At 56.9% G+C, this 18,174-nt stretch overlaps 9 protein-coding genes across 9 annotated transcripts; 5 read left to right on the top strand and 4 right to left on the bottom strand.

The window, feature by feature from the left end:
- Positions 1–1,164: 1,164 nt before the first annotated feature.
- On the top strand, positions 1,165–2,783 carry J3D65DRAFT_676788 (uncharacterized protein; the record flags this gene model as incomplete). The annotated part of the gene is made up of 1 exon (XM_066803619.1): positions 1,165–2,783. One exon carries the CDS (start codon positions 1,165–1,167, stop codon positions 2,566–2,568), a length of 1,404 nt encoding a protein of 467 aa, XP_066656479.1. The 3' UTR covers positions 2,569–2,783.
- Positions 2,784–2,809: 26 nt separating this feature from the next.
- J3D65DRAFT_602762 (uncharacterized protein) lies at positions 2,810–4,059 on the bottom strand (the record flags this gene model as incomplete). Its single annotated transcript, XM_066798149.1, has 3 exons — positions 2,810–3,692; positions 3,745–4,004; positions 4,036–4,059. 3 exons carry the CDS (start codon positions 4,057–4,059, stop codon positions 2,810–2,812), a joined length of 1,167 nt encoding a protein of 388 aa, XP_066656478.1.
- A 286-nt stretch (positions 4,060–4,345) lies between these two features.
- J3D65DRAFT_623127 (mitochondrial zinc maintenance protein 1, mitochondrial) lies at positions 4,346–5,012 on the top strand. Its single transcript, XM_066800132.1, has 3 exons — positions 4,346–4,550; positions 4,630–4,806; positions 4,862–5,012. Exons 1-3 carry the CDS (start codon positions 4,484–4,486, stop codon positions 4,966–4,968), a joined length of 351 nt encoding a protein of 116 aa, XP_066656477.1. The 5' UTR covers positions 4,346–4,483; the 3' UTR covers positions 4,969–5,012.
- J3D65DRAFT_623126 (uncharacterized protein) lies at positions 4,797–6,301 on the bottom strand. The gene has a single exon (XM_066800131.1). It carries the CDS (start codon positions 6,248–6,250, stop codon positions 5,126–5,128), a length of 1,125 nt encoding a protein of 374 aa, XP_066656476.1. The 5' UTR covers positions 6,251–6,301; the 3' UTR covers positions 4,797–5,125.
- A 106-nt stretch (positions 6,302–6,407) lies between these two features.
- On the top strand, positions 6,408–8,214 carry J3D65DRAFT_623124 (CgERG6-2 protein). Its single transcript, XM_066800130.1, has 3 exons — positions 6,408–6,859; positions 6,913–7,234; positions 7,294–8,214. The coding sequence occupies exons 1-3, from the start codon at positions 6,609–6,611 to the stop codon at positions 7,867–7,869; spliced, it is 1,149 nt and encodes a 382-aa protein (XP_066656475.1). The 5' UTR covers positions 6,408–6,608; the 3' UTR covers positions 7,870–8,214.
- Positions 8,215–8,412: 198 nt separating this feature from the next.
- J3D65DRAFT_623122 (pyruvate dehydrogenase E1, beta subunit) lies at positions 8,413–10,312 on the top strand. The gene is made up of 4 exons (XM_066800129.1): positions 8,413–8,728; positions 8,874–9,284; positions 9,335–9,398; positions 9,450–10,312. The coding sequence occupies exons 1-4, from the start codon at positions 8,487–8,489 to the stop codon at positions 9,855–9,857; spliced, it is 1,125 nt and encodes a 374-aa protein (XP_066656474.1). The 5' UTR covers positions 8,413–8,486; the 3' UTR covers positions 9,858–10,312.
- A 270-nt stretch (positions 10,313–10,582) lies between these two features.
- J3D65DRAFT_344590 (hypoxanthine guanine phosphoribosyltransferase) lies at positions 10,583–12,579 on the bottom strand. The gene is made up of 4 exons (XM_066795520.1): positions 12,278–12,579; positions 11,726–11,832; positions 11,207–11,632; positions 10,583–11,137 (listed from the first exon to the last, which is right to left on the bottom strand). The coding sequence occupies exons 1-4, from the start codon at positions 12,308–12,310 to the stop codon at positions 11,074–11,076; spliced, it is 630 nt and encodes a 209-aa protein (XP_066656473.1). The 5' UTR covers positions 12,311–12,579; the 3' UTR covers positions 10,583–11,073.
- A 1,070-nt stretch (positions 12,580–13,649) lies between these two features.
- J3D65DRAFT_344856 (uncharacterized protein) lies at positions 13,650–15,319 on the bottom strand. Its single transcript, XM_066795525.1, has 6 exons — positions 14,810–15,319; positions 14,586–14,751; positions 14,115–14,524; positions 14,051–14,059; positions 13,838–13,902; positions 13,650–13,788 (listed from the first exon to the last, which is right to left on the bottom strand). The coding sequence occupies exons 1-6, from the start codon at positions 14,872–14,874 to the stop codon at positions 13,778–13,780; spliced, it is 726 nt and encodes a 241-aa protein (XP_066656472.1). The 5' UTR covers positions 14,875–15,319; the 3' UTR covers positions 13,650–13,777.
- A 288-nt stretch (positions 15,320–15,607) lies between these two features.
- On the top strand, positions 15,608–18,013 carry J3D65DRAFT_345159 (HSF-type DNA-binding-domain-containing protein). The gene is made up of 6 exons (XM_066795527.1): positions 15,608–16,208; positions 16,263–16,361; positions 16,415–16,482; positions 16,531–16,877; positions 16,924–16,993; positions 17,045–18,013. Exons 1-6 carry the CDS (start codon positions 15,766–15,768, stop codon positions 17,860–17,862), a joined length of 1,845 nt encoding a protein of 614 aa, XP_066656471.1. The 5' UTR covers positions 15,608–15,765; the 3' UTR covers positions 17,863–18,013.
- The last annotated feature ends 161 nt before the right edge of the window (positions 18,014–18,174 follow it).

Here is an 18,174-nt window from a genome sequence, read left to right as displayed (position 1 = left end):
CTGCTCCTGCACGATTGCAACGTTATTGTTTGGCTGGTCGGCGGGAGACGTCAGTGTGTCGTGTCGTGGTACTTGCCACGACAGCGGCGTTTCTCTGTCAAGGTTCGTTCACCCAGCATCGTTCCGGCGCCGGATAAAGGGAGGGAGGGGAAGGAAAATAATGGATCTGAAGGGTGGTACAGGCAAAGTAGGCAGGCGGACAGGCAGCATCGCCGGGCTGTGCAATCTGCTCGTTGAATTTCAGGGGAGCTGGAGATGTGGTTGGCGGATTGGTCTAGCTCAGGTTCCTTGTTCCTGCGTTGCTGGCCTGCTTCTGAAGAATGAAATGAGGTAGGCTACTTATTCTAAAAACCTACACGAACACGTGGTCATGATGTCCGGGTAGCTAAGTGTGCAGGACGCAGGTGTAACAGTAGCAGACATGGCAACGACGAGACGCTCTCTCGCACCTCGACAATCTCAACGCCACGGAAAGTCGACGAGGGCGGACGTTTAGGAATAGCAGAGGGAGACGAAGGCTACACCAAGCAAAAGGTGGTGGACAGGAAAGGAGGTCAACTGACGCCATCATTCTGCATCCACGACCCGCGGAACCTCCACCCCTTTCGCCCAGAGAGCAGCGAGCAAACCTTGTGAGTTTCCACAGGCACATCTACCATGTGCTCAACGCAACCGTTCACGCTCTTCCTGCTCTGCCCCCCCCAACATTGCGCATCTTGACTCAGTGGCTTCCTTGTATTCCATGGTTCTCCCGTTCCCTTCAAACGGCCGGCCGGCCAGCAGCAGCCTCCCCCCATAAATGGACCTGAGCTTGTTTCCTCCCCGCTCCATATATCCATATGCATTCACCTTCCTCCCACGACCAACAGACCGACGACCCACACGTTCACGTACGGCATTCATTCACCACCACTGCGCGCGGCTGGATCGGTCTCAAGCAACTGGACTGGTCCTCGAGACTCACTGCCTGGCGCCGACGTGGACAGCTGGAGATGACTGGCTGACGGACAGCAACCATTTCTTCTTCTCCTTCGGGATATTTGGCTCCTTCTCAACGGGTTCATCATTTATCTTCCTTTTCGACACGCCCACTCACTTCAACGGCGCTGCTGCGACCCGAGAAAAAACCCCCATTTTTACATATCGACTTCACCCGCAGACACCATGGCACCTTGGGCAGATTGGCTGCCGTCGAACTGGCTGCCGGCATCCAGGCAGGGGGGCAACAGCAGCGATCAGGGGCACTCCGAGTCAAACCCCCTGGCCATCACCGCCAACAGCAACAATCCGTTCATCACCAACGACAGCGACGATCCCATCATGCGTGAGCGACTGTTTCGACGCGCGTCTAATGCCCGAGCCTCGGAAGCAGCCGAAGACATCGACGCCAACTGGATGGAGGTGGACTCGGACATTGACAGCCCCGTCGACGACAACTACGATCCGCGTGCCTACCGCCCGCCGGCTTCCAGGCTCGAGAGGGCGTCCAACGTGGCGATCAACGCCACGGTAACTGCGGGTTCGTTGGCATCGGCAGCCACATCGATCGTGGCGAGCGCTGCGACTACGGTCGTCCAGACCACCGTCCAGGCGGCCAGTGATATCGCGACAGCAAACGAGTACGCTTACAGGGGCCTGTCGACCAGAGATTCGGTGCGCGACCCACTCGACGGGCTAATCCTGCGATTGCCTGGACAGAGACTGGGACTTTGGGAGACGGATATGCCTACGCAAGAGGCGGAAGCGATGCGGGGCCCAGAGGATACGGGGCGGTCGACCGAGAGCGGGTTCAGCGCGCTAGACATGAACTTGTCGGAGATCGTAAGAGTGAAGAAGGGCTTGCGAGAGTCGCAGGAAAGCGTGTCGACCAACTCGCAGAGATCTCGCTGGGAGACGAAGACCAGGCGCAAGGGGCTGAAAGGCGCTGGATCCAACTCTCAGGTGCAGAACGACGCAGCCAAGGGATCGGAGCAATCCGGGGGGATTTTCGCGTGGTCCGAGAGAAATGGTGACGAGAGGGATGAGGAGTCTTCCAGCGAAGACAGCGAGGACAATAGCTTCGACAGCATCCACGAGGTCATGGACAATCGCGGAGAGTACATCGCTGGGAAAGCGCAGCGCCGGTTCCAGCGGAGACAACAGAAAAAAAGGGCCAGAGAGGAGAGAAAGGCCATGGAGGAGAGAAAGGCCATGGAGGAGAGAAAGGCCATGGAGGAGAGAAAGGCCATGGAGGAGAGAAAGGCCATGGAGGAGAGAAAGGTCAAGGAGGAGAAAAGGGCCAAGGAGAAAAGAGACAAGGCAAAGGGCACTGCCGTCCAGCAGCGAGGCCCGTATATGGATCAAAGTACCAATTCGACCATTGGCGAAGAGGCCATTCGGCTTCAGCCCACTCCTACGGAGCGCTCTCTTACCCATCCCTCTTCGCGTCAGTCTCGGGACACTGCCATCCCGCGCAGTCGTCCCCGCCGACCCCCTTCTCCAGGCAGCTCCAAGATCGCCATGGTCTCCTACAAAGCTGATCGGCTCCCACGTAGCAGTCGGAGCGATGGATTTTTCGAGTGGGACTGAGGAAACAGGTGGAGGAGACGGGGCAATGAGAAACGCAGAAAACCGGTATTGCAATTAGCACATATCCGCAACGAAGTAACGAACGAAGCCACAAGCGAGCATTGAGGGTATTCTGCGGTTCAAAAGGCGAGCAGTCGAGTGTGTTGTGATGGAATTCCCACTAATATGCAAAAGGCTGCCAGAACGCGAGAAGTAATGGAAAAACCCCGAGACCCAGAAATGCTGATAAGAAAAGGCAAGGCTATGACTTCTTCCGCGCTGTCCTGCTTCTTGTTGACCGAGCAGGTGCTGAATCATCTGTAGCATCAATGCCAGGAGAATCTTCAGGAGATACCGCGCCAATAGGCACTTTCTCGCGGATTGGCGTCAAAATATCCTCAGGCTGCTCGGAGGCTACTTGAGAGAGACGGTTGACCAATTTCTGTGTCTCATTCTCCTGCCCATTAGAGCCACCGCAGCCCATGCACTTCCACTTGCCCACGTCTTCTAGTGATTTTGTTCCAGGCGGCGCTTGGCCATTCACGAGGCGACAGTGTGTGCAGATCAGAGCGAAGCGGTTCTTTGGTTGTGTTTCGTCTTCGCCCATAAGAGCATCCAGTATGCGATCGTACCAGGCAGGCTCCCTGACCTCCGGGGCATACTGCGCTGGAAATGCATTTGGGGCGAAATCGGCGTTGAGAGCAGCAGGAGGCTGTGTTGGTGACTGATGCCCACTGCTAATCGGATTCTGGAGTTCTCCTAGAGGAAAGGGTGGAAGCGGTTTCTGGAGCTCAGCGGAGGTATGCGGGCGATCGTCAGGTTTTGGACCGGGCGAAAGGTTGTTGCGAGGGATGTTTGCGGTAGGAGGTGGAGCTCCAGTAGTTCGACCCTGAAGGTTGCCTGCAGAGGAGGGTCGTTGGTCTCCTGAGGGCTTGCGCTGTGGGCCAGCCGCAGACGGGCTTTGTGGACCCTTCTTGACCGAGCCGTACTTCTCTAGCAACTGCTGAGTGGAGTTGTACTTTGTTGCTTCCTTCAGCTTTTCGATCGTGTCGTCGCGTTCTTTGCAGAGGCGGTCGAGGTAGGCTTGAGTGTTGGAAATGCGGTATTCATAATAGGCGTTGAATCCCTGGCGCACACCATATATGCTTGTAAAAGTCAGCGCGCATGTCCCAGAGCGACGAGTCCAAGAATTCGCACATGAGTGGGCCACCAGCAACCGCAGTGTATTCTATTGGTCCCCAATTGCGCCAGCCAGTGACAAGTATCATGATGACGGAGACGAGGATGTAGAGGAAGCCAGAGTACAGGGTCCACATGACCCTGAACTTCCTGGCGCGCACTCTGAGAGCATCGTTTCGAACGGTCGTCTTTTGGATCTTTGTGGAGAGGGCAGCGAGCGTCTTCTCAAAGGCGGCGGCGGAGGTGTCGTCCTGGGTCCAAGGATCAGCGAACCATGTCTGTTAGGGAATAGCTTCAAGAACGACTCACGCGCCAGGGCCAAAGAGACACCATCTTCTTCGAGGTTCAGCAGTGGGAGTGGTGCGAGTGAGAAGAGAGAGGAGTGTTGGGCATGGCGCTGCGAAGCAGCTTCCGGTGGACTCGATCGTAGGCGGGCAGCAGAGCAGGGCAGGGTGTGACAGCGTCGACGTCAAACGGCGGCTGGTGAGGTAGCAGCTCAGAGGACAGGACAGGGGAGCCGCACAGCCGCAGTGGCCGCAACCTGGGAGCTGGTGCGGTGGTCAGGTCGCTGGTCGGCACCGCACGGCCCGCTGGGTGTGGCTTCCCGGGATAAGGTAATCAGTGGCGTCCTCAGTGGCTGAGGTGATTCCTGCGTCGCCGCTGTTCGCCGCCCTCTCTCCCGTCGCCGTCGTTTTCTGTTTCGCTCTCTACTTTCTCGTTGCACCTCAATCCTCCTCCCAAACCTTCGAACCCCATCATGTCGCGCGTCTCCGCTCTTACTGCATACCGAAACCTCCTGCGATCCATTCGCATTGCTTTCGAAGGTACACTACACTCCTTTCTGGCGCGGATCGCTCTAGTTACAAGAAATTGGCAATGGCATCCAAGCTGATCAACCCCCAGGCGATGTCGCTACCATGAACGCCGCTCGATTCGAGGCTCGCAACAATTTCGAGGCCAACCGTGACCTTCCCCAAGACAGCAAGGTCTTGGAAAAATCCATATCCAAGGCAAATGAAGTGTCCAAATTCTTGAAGGAGAATCTTGTCCAAGGCAAGGTCACGGACGAGGGCAAATACCGTGCGTCCCAGAAAGCTGGACCATGCTTTATCACGCTAATCTGCTTCATTGGCAGAGTTGAAGATACACGAGCACACCGAACGAGGGGACAACGAGTCGATAAAGCAACCCGCGGGCACGCGCAACACGCTTGCTGGTGTCAAGTGCTGTTCAGCTTTATAAGACCAACTCCTTTACCAAATATGATACCCTTTGATTCTGCAGCCTTTCGAATCTAGCAGCCTTTTTCCGCGCCCAAACGCCCTTGATGCAGTGATTGACATCGATGCTTGAAACTCCAAATGACCGCAACACCTTGCACTTCCCCCGCTTTCACTCCTCAGTTTCCAGCAAGACTTGGGTAGTCGGCGTCCTCGGTGCCCGGAGGAGGCGCAATCGTCAGGCTGTTTGGGTCCTCGGGAGGCAGCACAAGCTTTTCCAAGACTCCAGGAGCAGCCTTCCCACTCTTGGTCCGCGCACCAACACCCTCTCTCGTTTGTCTTCCTGACCTAGCGTGCATCATGCGCTCGTCGCGCTCCATGGTATCGAGTGGCCGAGGCTTACCCCACTGGACGCGTAGTGGAACTCCCTTGACGACCGCTCTGCCTTGACAAGCTTCTGCAGCAGCCTCTGCAGTCTTCCTGCTGGCGTAGTTGACAAAAGCGCAGTGCGCTCGATGGGAGCAGATGAGAGACCGAAGCTGGCCAAACTTGGAAAAGAAGGTGCGGAGTTCATGCTCGGGGAGGTCGTCCTCGACACCAGTGACGAATAGTGACGTGATCTTCTTGTCTGCCGGTGGCTGGATGTCCTCGGGTCGTGGCGCCTGCGCGGCGTTGGCTGCTCCTCGCGCGCCGCGGCCTGCCTTGGTGTCTCTCGTGCGGATGGGGCCAGGCTTGTGAAGCTGCATCTCGCCTGCTCCTGGTGCGGGCAAAGCCTTTTGGCCTCCCGAAGACGACTCTCCACCTTCCTCGACTTCATTCTCAAGCCTTCGTTGCTTCTTGTAGTATGGTTCGCTCTGGGCCAGCCTCCGCAACAACTCCCTCGCCTTCTCGTCCGTCTTTTCGTAGGCCTCGACAGCACCTCTGCCCTCTTCAATCTCCTTCTCGTGTTCTTGGGCAAAGTATTCGCGGTTGATGTCGCTCTGCGGGCCAGGCGCAACCATTCTGAGGGCGGCGTCTCGGACAACGATGGGAAGACCGAACGACAGATCCAGCATGCAGCCTTGGCAGCAGTTCTTCAGGCGCGCGCAGGTGAGGCAGATGTTGGTGCGCTTCTGGCGGGCGGTGCGGTCAGCCTTCCACCGGAAGATGGTAAAGGGCCTTGTGCATATCTTGCACTCGGCGCCGTGGTCTTCCTTGAGCATCTGGACGTAGGGGTTCTCGGGAAGGCATCGTTCGCAGACGGAGGGGAAATCTGTCGTCTCCCAGCCGGAGCGGTTGAGGTCGTGTTTGATCTGAGGCGGCATGATGCGGTGATGGCGAGGTTTAGAGTTGCGATGTTGAGGCGCGCGGTGGTGTGGCGTGGTGGAGAAGAATGACTTCAGCTGCTAGTGGATGCCCTGCGCGTCGGATGACGGAACGGCTTTTTCCCCGGCGCATCGCACCGACTCGTCAATGCACAGCCAGCGACGCAAGTCCAGGGTCCCTTGGTGGCCTGGAAATTGTTTGGGCGGTGAGCCCCTTTCGCTCTGGTCAACCTCGCCGCTACCTTGTACATTCCCCGTCCCGTCCTGCTTTTTCCAAGGTCAATCTTTGGCATCTTCCCGCTGCGCCACGCATCTGACCTGTACAAGAGAAGAAGGCTGCTCTGTCAATTGCCCAAAGATGTCGTCAACTACTGCCCAACAGCTCGAGATGGAGGACAAGGAGCGTGACCGTGCCTTCAAAGAGGCACTTCACGGCAAGTCTGGCCAGGTGCGCGGCGGCACCTGGGCCATGCTGAACAAGAAGAATAACGCCGCCAACTCTGCTGCTCTCGACGAGTACTTCAAGCACTGGGACGAGAGGAAAGGCGAGGACGAGACCGAGGAGGTCCGTGAGGCGCGCAAGAAGGAATACGCCACCCTCACCAGGCAGTACGTCTTCGAACCCTCTCGGTTGGAAAGTTTTGATGCTTAACAAGTCTTAGCTACTACAACCTGGCCACCGACCTGTACGAGCAGGGCTGGGCACAGTCGTTCCACTTCTGCCGATTCGCCAAAAACGAACCTTTCAAACAAGCTCTCGCTCGCCATGAGCACTATCTTGCCCACGTCATGGGACTCCGCGATGGAATGAAGGTTCTTGATGTTGGCTGTGGTGTTGGAGGCCCTGCGAGAGAAATTTGCAAGTTCTCCGGCGCCAACATTGTCGGTCTCAACAACAACGACTACCAAATCGACCGTGCCACCTACTATGCTGAGAAGGAGGGTCTTTCGGACAAGATCAGCTATGTCAAGGGCGACTTCATGGTAAGCGCCAAAGCCCCGCACGTCGCAATTGCGCAGTCTGCTCACTTGGTGCCCATTAGCAAATGTCGTTTGAGGATAACAGCTTCGACGCCGTCTACGCCATCGAAGCCACTGTCCATGCCCCCACTCTCGAGGGCATCTACGGAGAAATCTTCCGCGTGCTCAAGCCTGGCGGTGTCTTTGGTGTCTACGAGTGGCTCATGACCGACAAGTACGACGACAGCGACGCGCACCACCGGGACCTTCGTCTGGGCATTGAACAGGGCGATGGTATCTCCAACATGTGCACCGTCTCGGTTGCATTGGAAGCCATGAAGAAGGTCGGCTTCGAGCTGGAGGTCAACGAAGACCTCGCAGACCGCCCTGACCCTCGGCCGTGGTACTGGCCCTTGGCTGGCAACTACACCCACATGGACTCCGTTTGGGAATTCCTCCACATCTTCCGCATGACCAAGGTTGGCCGCTCTCTTGCCCACAAGTTCTGTGGTGCGCTCGAGTACGTTGGCTTGGCGCCCAAGGGAACCCAGAAGACGGCCGATAGCCTGGCCTACGCTGCCGACAGCCTTGTCGCAGCCGGCGAGGAGAAGCTCTTCACCCCGATGTACCTGATGGTAGGCCGCAAGCCCAGTGCTTGATGATTTGGCTTGGAAACTGCATGTACTTCTCTACGCTGCATACGTTGCATTGCCTTCTTAGAGCGGAGTGCCTCTAGAGCATCATTTCCTTGGGTAATGGCCGAAGATTTTCGACCGCAAATTTTAATTGTACGCATATTACGCCTCTATACGTAAATGAGATGAGTTGGGCCGAGTCGTAGCTATCGAAGCCATTGTGATTGATGCCGGTGGGACTTTGTTGCAAGGCGAGGATTGCATTGCACAGTTAACGCTCGGCTAGAATCGGATGAAGCTCAACAGGTCCGCTTTGGGGTTTCAACCGAGTCTACGGGCAGCGTGATGCTTTTGATTGCTTCGAGATGGACCAAAGACGTTGTGGAGGAGCCTCTGCAGTCGCTGACCGAAAGCTGGTCCGGGCCGTTGCTGACCAGTAACGGTTCAAGTGATTAGATCGGACAAGTGGTGCCCGGCGGGGCGGATGGGTAGCCCAGGTGTTGGGGAGTAGCGCCGCGCCCCAACTAGAATTTCCCGGCCGCGATAATCCTGCAGCTCACCACCACCTTCAGCTCAACTTCTCCGTCACCTCTCTGCCTCAATTCCTCCCTCCTCTCCCCTCCCACTCGACAGAGCCAGCCATGTCCGCCGCTAGACTCTTCCGCCCGGCCTCCCGCCTCATGGCGGCGTCGCGCCCGATTGCTGCTCGCTCCGCTTTTGCCCGCCCCACGGCCTCGATACCAGCTTTCCGTAGCTATGCCACTCCCAGTGGATCCAAGGAGATGACTGTCCGTGAGGCTCTCAATGAGGCCATGGTCGAGGAGATGGAGAAGAATGAGAAGGTCTTTGTGCTGGGAGAGGAGGTTGCGCAGTACAACGGAGCGTGAGTGGGACCTCCGTGCTTATGGGGCGAGTCTCGGCTTTGGCGCATACTCGTTGCGACCTCGCATCGATATGGCACGAGCAGGATGGATTCAATCCGAGTCTGTGACGACAGAGCTTCGCTAATACAAAATGGTTGTCTACAGCTACAAGGTCACCAAGGGCCTGCTCGACCGCTTCGGCGAGAGGAGGGTCATCGACTCCCCCATCACCGAGTCCGGTTTCTGCGGTCTCACCGTTGGTGCTGCTCTGGCCGGTCTGGTCCCCGTTTGCGAGTTCATGACCTTCAACTTCGCCATGCAGGCCATTGACCAGATCATCAACTCGGCCGCTAAGACCCACTACATGTCTGGTGGCATCCAGCCTTGCAACATCACCTTCCGTGGTCCCAACGGTTTTGCCGCCGGTGTCGCCGCACAGCACTCGCAAGACTACAGCGCCTGGTACGGCAGCATCCCCGGCCTCAAGGTCGTCGCGCCCTACAGCGCAGAGGACGCCAAGGGTCTGCTGAAGGCCGCCATCCGTGACCCCAACCCGGTCTGCGTCTTGGAGAACGAGTACGAACAACAAAGCTACAAGTTGATGGGATTGGGCTGATGTTCAACAGGCTTCTGTACGGTCTTCCCTTCCAGATGAGCCCCGAGGCCCAGAGCGACGACTTCGTCATTCCTGTAGGTATTCCGTCAACGGGACGATTTTGCGGAACCTGACAGGTGCTATAGTTCGGCAAGGCCAAGATTGAGCGCCCTGGCAAGGACATCACCATCGTCACTCTCTCCCGTTGCGTCGGCCAGTCTCTCGTTGCTGCTGAGCAGCTCAAGAGCAAGTACGGCGTCGAGGCCGAGGTCATCAACCTCCGCTCCATCAAGCCCCTTGACGTCGAGGCCATTGTCAAGTCGGTCAAGAAGACTGGCCACCTGATGTCCGTCGAGTCTGGCTTCCCTGCCTTCGGTGTCGGTGCCGAGCTGCTCGCTCTGAGCTGCGAGTACGCCTTCGACTACCTGCAGGCGCCCCCTGTCCGCGTCACCGGCGCCGAGGTCCCCACCCCCTACGCGGCCAAGCTGGAGGAGCTGTCTTTCCCCACGGAGACGCTGATTGCCGACTACGCGGCCAAGCTGCTGCGCGTGTAGACAAATGGAAAAGATGAAAAAAGGCGAATCAACTTTGGCTAATAGATGACCGTCCAAAAGACACGAGCGGCGCAAGAAGACCAAACTCCAGCACTTTTTTTCTTATTCTCTCTCCCCTTTCGACCTATTCCCCTATCCAGATGTCTGCATATGAAGTCTTTTATCGACATAGACGGTTCTTCCCTCTCGATTTCCCCCCCCAGCAACTCAAACAAGCTCCACCACATCACACTTACCTACACTGACGGCGCCGGGGGTGTGTGGAGAGGCAAACACGCTGTACTTGTAGCCTGATTTCTATGAGGCGAGTCTTGTTTCCCGAAATACCAGCATGCCGTCGCCGTCGCCGTCCTCTTGCTCTTTCTCTTGCAACTCCCGCTGCTGTAGTTAGGATACCTAAACAGTCCATCATCGAAGCTTTGGCCACCTGCTCGTCGCCGACTGTCGATCTGTGTCGTTCTGTCTCTGTGAGAGCAAAGTGCGTGATGGATGTGCGGATGTGTCACAGTAAGGTGTAGGGGTTTTCTCGCGGGTGCAACTGGCACTGTTTAGGGAGATGGACGCTGGCTGCACTGTTGTACAGCTCATCTGTTCTCCTTCTCTTGCCGGACATTGAGGTATATAGAGCTGCTGTGGATATGCACATCGTATGACACATCATGCCCACAAACTGCATGTACATTCGCGGGCATTTATGAAGCAACAGCACGTGTCCTCCCCGTATTTTCTACGGCAGCCTGCAGGAAAAGGCACGTCTACCCGTGTTCTCGTCGTCCGTTCATAATACGTTCGATTCAGTCTCGCACTCTGCCTACTTCCCTTCTACATTCTACATCTGCCTCTGCTTCACCATCCGTAAATCTACCGGATCGCCCGTCCTCGCGGACCTTGGGCATACATAGTTCGCGTGAGGCCTGCTTTGCACTGCCTGTAGGGATCCGTCTACCAACGCGCACGTGTCCCGCTCTTGGGGTGTCTGCCTATCCAGTGTCAAGCCAATGTGTCAAATTCTCCTCCCAACATTTCTGGCGGGAACGAGAGCAATCGAACGCTCCGTCTCGCCGTGCCAACCATCCGTGTGCGCCTAGAGGGGAAAGGAAAGAAGAGAGGTACTCGGTGAGTATGGGGAGAAGGCGGACAAGGTTGGAGCAGGTAGATGCGGGTCTGCCTGCCTGTCTGCCTGTCTTTGGAAGAAGGTGGATGCCTGGGACCGCGCTTAAGCGGCGCCGTTCCTGGTCTTGTCTTGCTCGGCGGCGAGGCGGTCGTGCTCGTCAATGTCGCTATTCGAGGAACATGCGTTAGTCGATTGGGGCAGTCTTTGCAGCGCTGGGTGGGAAACGAGGACTCACGTAGCCTCCCACGGATAGCACAACCAAACATCGCCCACCGTCTCGGCAGCCAGGTACTTGCCGCCGTCCATCAAGTCCTGGGGCAGGGTGCCGCGCTTGGCCTTGTCCTTGTTGTGCAGGACGAAGATGGTAAAGGTGGTGCGCTCGCCGGTGCGGCCGAGCTTCTGGGTGGCCGTCTCGACGTCCTTTTCCAGCTCGCGCACGGCGTACTCGAGCGTGGTGCGCGTGTCGTCGACCTCGTCGACGATGAGGACGTTTTTGCCAATCAGGTTGGCCATCTCGAGCGACGACAGGTCCAGCCACTGCGTGCGCGTCACCTTTGTGCCGGGCTCCTCGACGTCGCCGTCGGTCCCGAGCGACTCGTACAGCGACAGCCCGATGGCTTGGATCGGGATGTTGGGGTTGCCGGGCTTCTTGAGGAACGACCTGGCGCAGGCGAGAGCGAGCGTGTCAGATGCTTGTCGACCATGCTCCTCTCGTCTCTTCTAGAGACTTTGTTGGTTCTCTTGGTGGACGTACCGCAGGATGCGTGCGGGGACGTAGCCGCCGCCGCCAATGGCAATCATGAGATTGGGCTTGAACTCATTGAGGATCTGCTCGGCCGACTTTTGGCAGAGCTTGTGAACCTGTTTGCGGGAGCGACCCCCGGCGTGGTCAGCCTCGGATCATCGAACTGGACGCTCTCAGGCTCCAATCAATTGCAGTAATGGGAAAAGCGAAGCGGATGAGGCTGGTGACGGACTGCCCGGACAGGCGAGCCGTTGGTTTGGCGTCGCGTCCGCGTCCGCGTCGGCGTGGATGCGAGGTTGAGCAAGGCAGGCTGGGGCAAGCAGGCGGGCAAGTCTAGCCAGTGCAGCAGCGAACTCATGACGGCGTCGGATTGCGCAACCGTTTCGTGAAACGCAGCGCCATCGTCTCGAAGCGGGCTGCCGACTGCTGTGTCGTCGCCTGTCTTCGTTTGGCGTCGCTTCGCATCCCCGTCCCAGCAGGCAGAGTCGATCCTCTTTGGCTCGATCGTCGTGGTCATGCGTCTACCTGATGCTGGAGGGGTACCAAGAGAAAAGAACTGACCTGGTTGTAAGTGACGTAGACCTTCTGGACCATGGTGAAGGCGGGGGTGAGGACGACGGCGACCTGGGTGAGGGTTTGCGCTTGCGGCGAGGGGTGAGGTTGGATAGGCAAAATATCAATTTCACAATTTTGAGTCCTTCACGAATGCGAAACTTTTTTTCTGCCCTCTGCCCTGCGCCCTGATGCAGTACCAAGAACGAAGCTAGCACCGGCGGCGCGTGGGCACAGGGCACGGCCTTTGATCTTCTGCGGCCGGCGGCGCCGCCCGATGAGGGGACCGGGACCTCAACTGGACGGGAGCCTCAGGCTGCAAACCATGCACCCCCTCCCTCATCATCTTCGGTTCAACTCTGACCTGACGAAGGCTTCCATTCCCTCGCTTCTTCCGTCCCCCTTCGCTGTCCCTTGCCGCTCTGAGTTAGCTAGCTACTACACGCTTCGGCTGCCTTCCCATTGGTCATGTCCTTGTATCCATGTTCGCCGCCCACCCGGTTTCGCATCGCAATCCCAAACATCGGATCGTGCGCTCCCCAGCTTCCGGAAACATCTAGTCCACCACCATTGTCTGCTTCAACAACCCTCCACTCCACTCGTGCTTCTTCTTCTTCGCGACAGGCAGATCTGCTCCTTGGACAATACATGTCGCCATCATCAGCAGCCGTGGTAGCTACTTTGACATGGGTAACCTTCCTTGTCGACCCGTCAAACGCTTGGCTGAGGGCGACGAGGAACACGTCACAAGCGGCTGCCTGCCAAACCAACGCCAAGCCTTGTCTTCCATGAGACCGAAAACGTGTTCGTAGTTTCTTGCCGCCATGGCAACGGCTGCTTCGCTATGCTGTTACGTAGCAGATGCTGGCTCTTCGCAAACCACTACCGAATCCACCCCTCTTGCCGGTATCACATCGTCCGGCAGCACAATGTGCTTGTCAAAGCAGTAGATATGGCAGTACTCACTGCCATAACCACCCTCTACTCGACCAAACACTGTTAGAAAACGCTCGTTTCCGAGTATGGCCTGGGTACTGAAATGAAAGCTAGAGGCCAAATTCTTAGGCACAGGGCTTTTGCAAATGTCGCAATCGGCTGAACAGTCTTCTCTAGAAGGTGGACCACGGTGTGGACCACGGTACCTGATACCTTTCCATTCAAAGATTGGGGCCCGTAAATCGTGGCCCAGCATTTTCTTTTTTGACTTGCACACCACTTGGTGTGAGAAACGGCCGATATCGTTGTCAAAATAGAGGATTGTCCGCCAGTTCGCGTCGCCCTCAAACATGTAGCGTTGGTTGGTGTAGTCGACTGCTCGTGGGGTCTTCTGGAACTGTGCTTCCATGTTTACCTCATTCAGTCGTGAAGCGCTGTCACTTTGCAGTCGTTCTCCGCCGAAGGAATAGCTGACGGAGTGCAGCCCGCGATATTCAGGATACTCGACGTCTTGCTCCAGCGCCATGAAGAATAGTGTAACCATGCGTCTGTCTTCATTCAAGAGCAGTGCAGTCACTGCCAATCTGCCAAAAGTCAACCTAGGTCAATTTGATTCATGACACAGATACCTACTCTCCTGGAACATCCGCAGGCGTCGGAACGTTGACAGAAACGTGCTCGGTCTTTTGCTCGTGGACCTTGTGCAAGTACACATCAGCCTCCCGACGAGGATGCTTGTAGTAGACTATGGCCACGGTGTTTTCACCCGCCCTGAGCGTCATAGTCTTGTTACTACCAGTATGTGGTAGGCGAAAGTAGCGTTGCTCATGGCTCTGGATGTTGTACACGTAGAATCTAGCTCGTGTTAGCAGCTTCTCGTGTTTGGTAGATACAAATATGCAAAACATACCCGCTCCGAGAGAGGAAGGCAACGATGTTTCTCGAAAGACCAAATGCTGACATCTGTTCCCGAGCCTCGCCGGGGATTGCAGTCGTCTCTCCCGTGCGGAGGTTGCACAGATGGAGCACTCGGCCGGCGTCATTTTGGTCTAGCCAGCAGATATTGTCTCCGACACATGACGCGTTGAAATCGCAGTGCGACGAGTGTAGGCTGGAGTAAACGTAGCGGCGACTACAGTAAGGCTTGTTCTGATGGAACCGCCAAGCATGTTCCGCTTTCAGAAGCTGTGTGCCGTAGACGTCCTGGAGTGGTCCTTGAATCTCACCCTGCAGCTTGGGATCGGCATCAGAGTACCACTGAGCAAGCGTCGATGAAATCACGTGCGACGACGATAGGACGTCTCGCCAACGACGGCTGACCTGAAGCAGCAGCAGCTTAGTATGTGACAGGGCCTCGGCAGCATTAGCTTGGATGCGATACCGTCTGATACAGGAACGGAGCGTTTAGAGGGAGGTGGAGGAAGATTGAGGCGACAATTTCGACGGGCAGGCTGCCAACTACATCACAGGCAAAGGGGCGCCGGAGCAGTTTGTCGGCCGTTTCGCGCCACTCGTAGCTAGTGAGCTCGCCGAGAATGGCGTCGAGGCTGGCAGGGTTGTGGTCAGTGCCGTGTGGTGTGGGTAGGTAGCATGTAGGGAACGAACGCTTCGCGGCGGGCTTGCGGACCGGGGAGGTGGGCAAAGCGGGCGGCCAGGTCCAGGTGGGCCATGAGCGTGGCATGCGGAGTGAAGAAGTGGGACAGGCGGCCGTTGGAATGTTTTGGCTCGATGCTGGTCGGTCGTGTCGTGTCTTGTAGTCGTACGTACTAGTCCTCGGTTCGGTCGACACACCACGGCAGACCAGACGGACAGCTCCAGCTCCAGCTCCAGCTCCAGCTCCAGCTGTGGTGGCCAAGCTCCCGTGGCCGCCGCCGCAACCTTCCCTCCAGCACTACCTTGACCTTCCTTGGTACAAGCTAACTTGCCGCTCCGCACCTCCGTCGACTTGTCTTCCGTCACTCTTCCACTCCGTCCTCCAGCAACCAACCCAGGTGCACTGACGGTCATGCTCCCCTGACCGCGCCGCAACACCGCGCTTCTCCGACTTTGTGGAGCTCTGTCCGTCCCCCGCAGAACATTCGAATCCAGCGACCCTCCCTCCTCATCCCCTGCCCGCCTGTCCCTCCCGCGCGCCCCACGACCCTTCTCCTGTCGCCCTCGACCGACTCGCTGCCTCTCCCTCCTCCTCCAGTCGCGGCCATCCTGGCTTCCTCGTTCGCCAGTTTTTCTTCGCTTGTTCTGCATCCACCGCGCGCCACCCCGGTCTCCGCACACCTCTCCTCAGCGTTACTCTCCCACCCTGATCGATGCTTCTGGATTATATCTGCCAGGGACCCTCTGTAGGATGACTTGAGCCTGAGCGGATCGGACCATTTATTATTAGGAAGAGACGGGCTGCAGGGCACATTGGCAGATGATACAACCGAGAGAACGAGCACCATTTCGAGACCTCTGCGCGCATTGCTTGCGCGAAATCCTTACTTGATCGCCCGTCATCGGCGCATACAGCGAGCTAAAAGTACCACTTGCCGGATCCGCAAACCCTGAAAAACGACCACAACATGGCCGCCAGTACCGAGTCAATCAGGCGAAGCCCTCTGTCCGCCGAGGCCATGGGTCCAGGTATGCAAAAGACTATACCGATCCTCCCGTCTTCGTCCGCAACCTCGTCGTTGACACCTCCGGCACCTGCAGGGGACCCGATGGATGTAACTCCTACCAACAATACATCCATGGGGCCTCCGCAACAATCCCAGAATAGTCCTGCAACCCACCGGAATGGCTCCAACCAGACCTTGGGTCCAACCCAGTCGTCTGGCGCCGAGTCGGAAAGCGCCAGCAACGGCAACACCAAGTCGAGCGCCAACAACACCAACAATTCGCAGACGACAGCCAACGGCACCAGTGGAAGCGGTAATACCAATAGCAGTTCGGGGATTGGTGCGGCAGCTGCAGCGCAGCAGCCAAAAGTTGTACAGACGGCCTTTATCCACAAACTCTACAAGTACGCTCCCGCGCCAAACGTGCAGTTTGATTGACGAGACTGACCATGGCACAGCATGCTGGAAGATCAATCGATCCAGCACTTGATCTCATGGTCAAGTTCCAACGAAAGTTTTGTCATGTCCCCATCCACCGAATTCTCAAAAGTTCTCTCGTGAGCATCTGATTGGACCCCGGAGCGAGGAATCACAGCTTACTTGGCTACAGTTCTTATTTTAAGCATACAAATATCTCGTCCTTTGTGCGACAGCTCAATATGTACGGCTTTCACAAAGGTACGCAATCCTCTCTATACTCGTGTGCTGCCCTGACGTTGTCCACAGTGAGCGACGTATTCCACACAGGCTCTCCAGACTCGCCGCTATGGGAGTTTAAGCATGGCAACGGCAACTTTAAGCGAGGAGACCTCGTTGGCCTGAGGGAAATCAAACGGAGGGCATCCAGGCATGCCCTCATACATCGTGACTCGTTTTCTACGGGGTCAAAATCATCTGCTCCTCAATCCAGCGCTCCTGTCGAGCCCATGCCAGATCCTGTCGAAAGCCGACTAAGCATGCTGGAGCACAATCTATACGACATGCACAGCCGAATGGCGCGGACAGAAGATGGCTACGCCTACATTAATCAAAAATGTCATATGCTCACAGACAGCCTCATGCGCTGCCACCAGGTTTGCTTCTCTTGGAAATTCTCAACATGCCTGCTAACGAGGACAGTGGAACTATGAGCTGTCAAACACTCTCAAGGCAATAATTCCCGAGCCCGACCATCCGATACACAGGGACGGTAAGCTAGGCCAATGCCACGCTTCGACATTGATGATGCTAATGGCGTTAGTGACGAACATGCAAAACGAGATCACTCGGCAGTCAGAAATGCTTCGTTCCATGGAAGACCAACAGCAGGAAACCATGCATTCGGTGCGGCCGCCGTTCTTTTCAAATCTTCAGAATGACAGTATGGCACCCGCTTCCCCCCGACAACTTCCACAAAGCGACCAACGACGCCCATCGCTTGCAGACAACGGACGGCCTCCTTCGTACAGAGGACCTGCTTCATCTCACCTGCTCCAAGTTGTGTCGCCCCGCCGATATGGCTCTCTGGCCCAAGGAAACTATTCTCCTTCCTCACTCCGCCCGCCAGGTCAGGCACCACCGCCACCACCGCCTCAAATTCACCTTCCTATGGGTGGCGGCAACTCACCCCCGGCAAACCTCTCGAGACGCCACACGTCAGCCGACATTCGGCTCCACGGCTGGCAGGCGCCACCCCCGCCATCACATCACTCCCCCTATGCCTCGGGTCACAGCTCGACCCAGTGGCCGTCGTCGCCACACCGTGCTCCTCTTACCGGCGACCAGCAGCTCCGAGACGCCCTCGCCCAATACGAGATCCCCCGCGGCCCTCGTCAGCATCCAGGTTCGCGGAATGCTACGCCTCCGCCAAACGAGCCCGGCTCTTCCCTCAACCCGGACTCTGGGTGGACACTGCCAGGGGCCCGGTTTCCGTTTCGTGGGCTTGACACGTCTGGGCCGCCCACGCGACGCTCCAGCATGGCGTCCAACGTTCATTCTTTGCTCAACCCAGCGGAAACGGCCGAACGCGCCGACGAGGATGAGCCACAAAGCGACCTGAAGAGAAAAAGATTGCAATAACATGATGCCACGACCAATATCCTCGATTGACGCCTTAGAGAGTTCTTTTCGTCTCATTTTCCGGCATTTCCAACGTCGTGGTCAGTGACTACGCAAACCTGGTCCCATCAATGTGGGTGGATGAGTGGACTTGGCCAGTTCTGCAACTGCAGCAGGATCGTTGCGCACATGTAAAAAGTCGGCAGATTTGTTTCAGATCTTTCGCACTTGTCCCCTTCCCAAACCAACCAACTTCATCTTCCGCAGCAACAACGAGCCACGGGAATCACGGGTACACACTGCGTGTCGAATCACTCCCGTGATGGCATTTGA

The sequence above is a fragment of the Phyllosticta citribraziliensis genome (assembly GCF_038025025.1).
Source record: "Phyllosticta citribraziliensis strain CPC 17464 chromosome Unknown J3D65scaffold_5, whole genome shotgun sequence".
Lineage (NCBI taxonomy): Eukaryota > Fungi > Ascomycota > Dothideomycetes > Botryosphaeriales > Phyllostictaceae > Phyllosticta > Phyllosticta citribraziliensis.
Note: the sequence above shows the minus strand (reverse complement) of the source record. Positions and strands in the feature narration are given on the sequence as shown.